The following is an 8,100-nucleotide window of genomic DNA, read 5'->3' on the forward strand; positions in this document are numbered from 1 at the left end:
ATTAGTTTTCATTTTTATTTTAAAGTTTTAGTAATTTTGTTGTGCGTCATAGTAGTTTGAGTTAATGGGGTTTTGTGTGTGTGTGTGTGTGTGTGTGTGTGTGTGGTTTTTGTTTCAGTTAACTCAGGGGTTTTCAAAGAAGTAAGTGATAACCATAGATTTAGTCAAATAAATAAATATATGAATAAATAAGTGATAACTTATCCCGCCGCAGTTTGATTGACAGGCAATCTGACCAATCATAGCGCCGATATTATATGCCCCCACCGTGCCTATCCGCCATTTTGTCCGACAAACAAACCAGTCCGACAAATCAGTTGTGGTAGACTAGCATCGGAGATCTTAGAAAATGGTGAAAAGGTGCTCGTATGGGACTTGCAACGCAGATAGCAGGTACCCAGAAAGGCTGGGCAATGTACAATTTCATCCGTTCCCTAAACCTATCAGAAATATGGAGAAGTGTATGAAATGGATACGTTTGTGTGGACGGCCTCACCAACAACTGAGTTTGGACAAGCTGAGAAATCATTCCACAGCCAAACACATCTATGTGTGTTCAAAGGTAACGTTAACGAAGTTATACTCACTGCACCTTTTTAACTGTGTAGCATAGTCTTTGTTTTATTTTATTATTTTTTTTACAATTTGTCGTCACCGGAGAAATATATGGTGAAGTGCCCTAATGTGGGAAATGTTTTGCACTTTAGACTTTTGTGACATATTGCGATGTGTAACCAAACATTAAATCCACACCCAATACCATTATAAAAAACCCAGGATGTGTCCTAATTAAATCAAAAGAGAAAATTCAGAAAACCCATTCATAAGAGAAATTATAGACATTATTAGTGCTCTTATTGCAAGTTGTCTGAGACAATCTGCAGCTTCCTAATGTGGGACACTGAAAAATGTATGATAAAAGACCAAAAATCACATTGATATATGTAGAATAGTAAAATCTTATTATGTTGATTCACTGAAGAGTAGATTTAGGGACATTCCATGCCCTGGCCAACAGTCTCAGCTGAGGGACCCCACCATCCTCAACAATCTGCCTATACTCCTCTATGGCTCCTTTTATCTTGTCCTGCCTCCACTGATTTAAGTTTCTTTCTCTTATCCTTTCCCTGTTTCTGCCTCTCTTTCTGCGTCTGACAATTGTCTTTCTCACCTTTGCCATTGTGATCTGAAATACATTTCATTGAATTAATCAGATGCATAAAATAAAGTGGAATGGTTTTATTGGTTTTCTCCTGCGTTTTTAAATTCATAGCTATTTTTCATTTTAAGTCAGCTACCTACCTTTTACACATATATACACACACACACACACACACACACACACACACACACACACACAAAGAGCCTTCAAACCGCCCTCCCAAGAATAAAACATTCACATGACTGTAAAAATCTGCATTAACAGTATTCTAATATTGCATTACAAGACTAAAACCATGTAAATAACCATGTTTGTCCCACAAACCATGCCCCACCTCACATTTTTGACTCATTGAAGTACTGTCCTACATAGGCTGATCATCCTGGATTTGGAAACCACATTTCCTAATGTGGGACACTAGGAAATTTGATACAAATATTAAATATATAGTTTAAACACAAAGTTACACTATTTTTTGATTGACAAATATTTCATAAGCATATTAGGCTAAAAAGTAGCAGGATTGCTTAGTTTAAAATGTATTTAACTCCTTAATATCAAATTTGTTAAAACTCTGTCACTGTCCTTCGGATGGTCTTCACACAAGGTGCCTCCTGTTTGATGATCACTCCACCCTCAAATATGATTGGACATTTGATAGGTCATGTGATTTTGATCACATGACACCACAGCTTTGTCTAACCCATAGTTTCACTGTCATTCATGTATTTATGGGGGACCTACAAACACTAGACCTTAGGTGTCGCACATTAGGGCAATTCACCATATTGTTAAAAGCTTAACGTAACTACGGTAGCTAACAGTTAGCTAAACATTAGCGAGCCTAATGAAGTTTTGCCTGACATTTCTGACATTTGTCTGTACTGTATGAATTTCCTTTTAAGATACTTAAGACGTAATTTAGGATGACTAAGTCCATTCCTCTGTCATCAAACTCCAGCACTTCGTTGACGGCCGGCCGACACCCGCTCACCCTGATCCCCTGCCAGCACTGACATATGACGTTACACCTGCGAGACGTCCGCCAAAGTTGCGACCAGTGTCAGTGCCACCAAGGAAAAGACTACGAGCTGACAGGATGCTAGATAATACTGAAAACATCAGGTGATTATCTTATATGGGCCAATGGGTCTTTTTTTTTTCTTCTTTTTTTTTTTTTTTTTTTTGGTCATTCATATAAAGAAAAAGCTAATAATAACAATATTTATTTTATTTTATACATATGACATTACAAATTACATTCACATCTAGGGTTGCAAAATTCTGGGAATTTTCAAAGATGGAAACTTTCCATGGGAATTAATGGGAATTTAAGGGAATTAACAGGAATTTATGGGAATAAACTGGGAATTTTCAAAGTTGAGGGTTGGCTCTTCATAGGGAACTTAAATATAGTTGAGGAAAGTATATTTTAGCATAATCGTGACTAAAACAAACAGATGCCATTCAAATACACTCAGTCACATCCACATAGCACACTGCTTACTGCATGGCTATTGAGACCACACCCCCTAATGGCACTGTGCATGCCTCCATCACATGTACAGAAGCCCAAAGCACAAGACTATTGAAGGCACACATTTGAGCCTGTGGACTAAACAAAGTGAAGTAAGTTTTGATGATATTATGGGGAAATATATTTATTAAATGTTTAAATTGCAAATATCACATACAAATGTATTCATCTAGTAGATAGCAAGCTGATAAGTTAGATGCTAAATAAGCTAGCATAACTTTATTTACCACATTAGGCAGATGCTAGCTACCTCATGTGGCTGTTTTTCAAAATAATTAAAACTTGTTCTGTTCTACTTACAAATAAATAGGGGTGTAACGATACCCTAATTTCACAATTCGATACATATCACAATACTGAACTCACGATACGATATTATTGCGATACTCCAAGACATATAATAAAAGGTTAAGAAAAAATGTACTGTTGATTAAATGCTAAATTTGATATAACATTGTGGGTGTAAATGAATAGGCTTGGACAATGGTGACACCAGAATAAATATATTCATGATTCTGAACCTGAAAATACAGAATTATTTTAGACGAATATGCTTGCACTCTGTCACTGGCTAGATATATTTAAAATAATGTAGGCCACTTTTTACTGGTAACATAAGCATTATCAGGACCCACTAATATTCCCCCATTATTATACATAATATATTGTAGTTTAATGTAGTACTGACTCTGAAAACGTAAATATTTTCTCACAGGGTAATTTTTATTTTGGGTGAACTATCCACGATACATATTGTCACTATCCACGATACATATTGTCACTATCCACGATACATATTGTTGCATTTTTGTATTGCGATATATTGTGACACGATATATTGTTACATCCCTACAAATAAATCTGTTGAAATATCTGTTGAAAACATTTTGCATGGATGGTTTCTTATGACTTCTGTTTATATTTATGCTTGGATATGATACAATGATCGATTACATTACAATTCATTCCCAGTTAGTTCCCCTAAATTCCCATTAATTCCCATGGAAAGTTTCTAATATGGAATATTTCCAAAATTCCCCAGCTTAACTTCCCAAGGAAATTTACCGTAAATTTTCCGCCCCTTTGCAACCCTATTCACATCAGATGTTATATAGCCTGCTAAGCATATTATTTTGGAAATATCAAATGTGTATAAATTATATTAACAGTGTCGGGTAGGGCTGAACGATATTCTGTTTTAACATCGACATCGCGATGTGCGAATGAGCGATAGTCACATCGCCGGAACATGCGATGTGAAGGGTAACGTTAGTACCATAGTGTAAGAGAACGGTAGCACCAGGGTAGCACACAGTAAACACGAGTTTGTTGTATGGCTTTTTGCTGGGGTGACATACGCGTTCCGCGTGCCTGCACAGTGATTGGTTCGCTGTGCCGCGCTCACCGCTCAGAGCCAACATTCACTGGCAATCCTATAGCTAAATGCGCGACGAAGAGGATCCGCCGCAAAAAAGTCAAAATCAGCTATTTAGGACTACTACTAGCCTATTTCGTCTACAAAAATGAGGATGTTGACCAAAAAGAGGTAGGCTACTTTGCTGAAGTATTATAAAGTTGTGGATGGTTGTCTTTTTTAAAAAAAGTCGTTTTTTTTTCGTGTTCGCGTTTATGAGGAAAAAACAATGTTACGTGACATTACGGACGAGACCGTTATGAAAGCCGCACTAAAAGACTGCTTTAAAACTTTAACAGAGACCTCAAACAGAAATCACAAAGCCTTTCTTTAAAACGAATTTCGTTTTGTATTAATTGTATCTTCATTTTAATCAGTATTTCATTATACAATTTCCTGGATTTAGCCTAATAAATAAAAATTAAATATAGCAGCCAGCGCCTGAACTGGAGATTAAGCTATCATCCATGAACCGAAACTAAGCATAAAAAGGTAGCCTACTCGCCTCACACACCTAAAAATAATAATAATAATAGTAAAACATTTAGAAATATAACTATTATGTACAGAAATATCTCCTTTTAAACAGAACCATTAAATAAAAAAATCTGTATGAAAGGTGCATTTCTCCCGATCACTGCTGCGAAGATCGCGAGTCAGTATTGTCAACAGAAAACTTTTTTTATTAATAAACAATTAAAATGTCTCATTGTAATATTTTACATATTAATCATTACTTTTGCTGGTTGTGCCGTTTACATGAACGCGTCACTGAATCAGCACAGAAAACAATTTTTCGGGTCCTAGAACCTGAAGAATGTTAGGTCCTGTGTACAACGTTCACCGAATTCTGAGAGAAATATGTTTCTGGAATAAAATATTAAGTGGCCTTTTTGTTACTTCTAATGAAGCTTGCTTATAGTGAAATTATTAATAACATGGAATGGTAATTATTGACTTTAGCCTGGATTGATGGCTCGCAATATCGCGATATATATCGTTGCCAAAAAAAATATCGCAATGTAATTTTTTTCCAATATCGTGCAGCCCTAGTGTCGGGGGTGATCTACAAGACATGGGCACTACAGGAGAGATGGCAACAGAATCATTAATGGAGGATACCACTACAGAGGAGAGCACTCTGGTCACCAAAATTGGTATGTGTTTTATTTTTTGTTAGTGATGTCTAACTGCACAGGGCTGGTAGGAAATGCTCAAAAAAAGAACCAGTCTAGTTTAGATTTAATTTCCCCCCACATTTCTGCATCAAATCGAATGCATTCCAGATGGTAGTCATTGTCACATTTCACCAAAAAGTCACACCATGGCATCCCAGTTATTCCCATCTGTCCTATAACTTGGTAATTGTATTCATGATTACGTTTGAGACTGTATGTGTCACCACTGTGCTTTTGGAGGTATTTACAAACTGTAACTGTACTGGTCTGGGCACTTTATTTCTAAAAGTCCATAGCTTTTGTCGCAGCCACGCTGAAGGACTTTCCTGTCAGGTGTTAGGATTGACGACAAAGCCACACATGTACACTTTATTTTCTTGTGACCCCTGTGTATTGGGCTGCAGCAACTGGCCTCCAGGCCTCTCTTCATTGCTGAGGTTTGCAGTGTCTTCTTCCTTGGCATGCTGGTGGCAAGCTGCTTATAGTCTGCTTTCCTGGAGTATACTCTCTTGAAAGAGGATGAAGTAAGACGAGGAGAGCGAACACAATGCCGGATGTTGTTGATGCTCTGTTGTCTGGTTTGTTTCTCCAGTGCCTCAGATTCAGACCTTGAGACCATCATGGCATTAGCATTTCATCTGATCTGAAAGAAGAACTAAAAATATTGCAATGTTTTTGAGTTATTTACATTTTATTTATGTCCTGTGTTAATAAAACACTAGTTCTAATCATTTCATTCTTATTTTTACAGAGTGCACAGATGACCAACCCCAGATGAAAGAAGAACAGGAGGAACTGGAACGACTGAAGACTCTTCTTGCTCAAAAAGAAAAAGAAAATGACTTGCTAAGGGCGAAAATACGAACTTGTCAGACTCCTTACCCACTAACAGCCGAGGTTATAAATAACAGCAGTGTCCCTAACTACTTCCGATACTGCACTGGGTTCACTTACGATGAGTTTAACAAACTGTGTAGATTTTTCAGACTACCAGATAACGACACAGTACCACAAACGCACATCCCCTTGACATATGAGAAATTAAACAGGCATATCCAGCATATGCCTTTACGTCAACAATTTCTACTTGTACTTATGAGACTAAGACAAAACTTTGACCTCAAAGAGCTAGCTTTCAAATTTCAAATTGATATGCAAAGTGTTAGCACTTTATTTAGTTCATGGATTGACTTCATGTATGGTTGGCTAGGTAATGTGATGGTTTGGCCGCACAGGGACATCATCACAGAAAACATGCCAGGCAACTACAAATCAGAGTTTCCAACAACTTTTGCAATTCTGGATTGCACAGAGATAAAGATAGAGAAACCCAGCTCACTGTTAGTGCAAAGTCAGACTTGCTCTAAATACAACTCTACTAACACACTCAAGTCTCTGATAGTCTGTGATCCTCGTGGCTCCATTATGTTTGCATCTACACTTTACCCAGGATCCATTTCTGACCAAGACTTATTCAGACAGTGCAAAATCAAAGATTTACTGAAAGGTCTTCTTCAGCGTGGCTACCTTAAGAAAGGTGATGGGCTCATGGTGGATAAGGGGTTTCTCATTGAGAAAGATGTGAAGGAGCTTGGCCTTAATCTAAACATTCCTCCGTTTGCAAAGTCGAATCTTCAAGTGCCAGTCCCAGATGTTGTGATGACAAAGAAAATAGCCAAACACAGAGTGCATGTAGAAAGAGCAATAGCCAAAGTCAAAAAATTTAAGATTGTATCTTGTAGGATCCCTAATACCATGTTAGGAAATATGAACCAGATATGGTTTGTGGTGTGTATGTTGTCTAATTTCCAGCAGCACATTATTCAGGCGAAGGCTGATGAAGAAACTACATAGGGACAGCGAAGTGCTGCAGTTAACTCATGTGGCCTTGATTTCTGTCTGCCTGTCACACAAGTTATTAGAATGAATAAAGTGTATTAACTAACATGACCTAACAATAAGCAGTACATTTGTTACTGTATTAGTTCATCTTTGTAATTGTTAGTTAATAAAAATGCAGCTATTCATTGTTTGTTCATGTTAGTTCACACTGTGTTAACGAATACAAATCTTGATTTTAATGATGTATTGGTAAATGTTGAAATTAACATTTAACTAAGATTAATAAATGCTGTAGAAGGATTGTTCATTCTTAGGTCATGTTAACTTAGGTTGTTAACTAATGGACCTTATTGTAAAGTGTTACTTAATGAATGTGCATTTTGTATCTTAAAATTCTGTAAAAAGTTTCTTAAAATTAAAACAAACAATGGCTATTTGTGGCCACCGGTATTTTGCCTGGCTGTTGTTCTTTGCTCAGCCTGTAGGCTACACTGTTGGTTCCATTTAAGGCTTTGGTAATCCTGAAATTTTGGTATTTGGATCACAGTGATCCAGTCCAATGTTTCTTTAAAAAACTGACATAAAATTAAGATGGATCAGGTGATCCTGGATAGCAAAACATGGGATTTTCGAATCACGTTCACAGCCTGAATATATCCCTCGAACGCATATTGCAGACCTTTCTGTCTGAAATCAACACATCATTTTTCCAGAAATGATTCACTATTTCCCATAGACAGTAAAAGAATTTCCCTATTTCCCCAGGGAGTGCACAAATTGACAGTGCAAGAATCGGATAATGACGCGAGAGGCCATGATGACCTCGCGATATTACGATTGCGTTCTCAAATGTGATGCTGCCATCTAGTGGCCATTGAAAGCCATTTAGATAAAATCGGTGAAACTAAATTTCAGAGATTTTAATAGCCTACACTTTGAGTACACGGGATACAGTGCCCCCTTCAGA

General features: G+C 37.2%; 1 protein-coding gene across 3 annotated transcripts; it reads left to right on the top strand.

The window, feature by feature from the left end:
• The first annotated feature begins 270 nt into the window (after positions 1 to 270).
• On the top strand, positions 271 to 7,582 carry LOC311279796 (uncharacterized protein). 3 transcript variants are annotated; one of them, XM_084391527.1, is made up of 4 exons: positions 271 to 562; positions 2,124 to 2,287; positions 5,161 to 5,270; positions 6,043 to 7,582. In XM_084391527.1, the coding sequence occupies exons 1-4, from the start codon at positions 350 to 352 to the stop codon at positions 7,143 to 7,145; spliced, it is 1,590 nt and encodes a 529-aa protein (XP_084247653.1). In that variant the 5' UTR covers positions 271 to 349; the 3' UTR covers positions 7,146 to 7,582. The 3 variants fall into 3 exon arrangements, with proteins under 3 accessions (XP_084247653.1, XP_084247652.1, XP_084247654.1); XM_084391526.1 differs by having other exon boundaries at positions 301 to 562; positions 5,167 to 5,270; XM_084391528.1 differs by having other exon boundaries at positions 303 to 562; positions 2,068 to 2,287; positions 6,043 to 7,576.
• Positions 7,583 to 8,100: the final 518 nt, after the last annotated feature.

Source organism: Rutilus rutilus, assembly GCF_951802725.1.
Source record: "Rutilus rutilus genome assembly, chromosome: 20".
In the NCBI taxonomy this organism is placed as follows: domain Eukaryota; kingdom Metazoa; phylum Chordata; class Actinopteri; order Cypriniformes; family Leuciscidae; genus Rutilus; species Rutilus rutilus.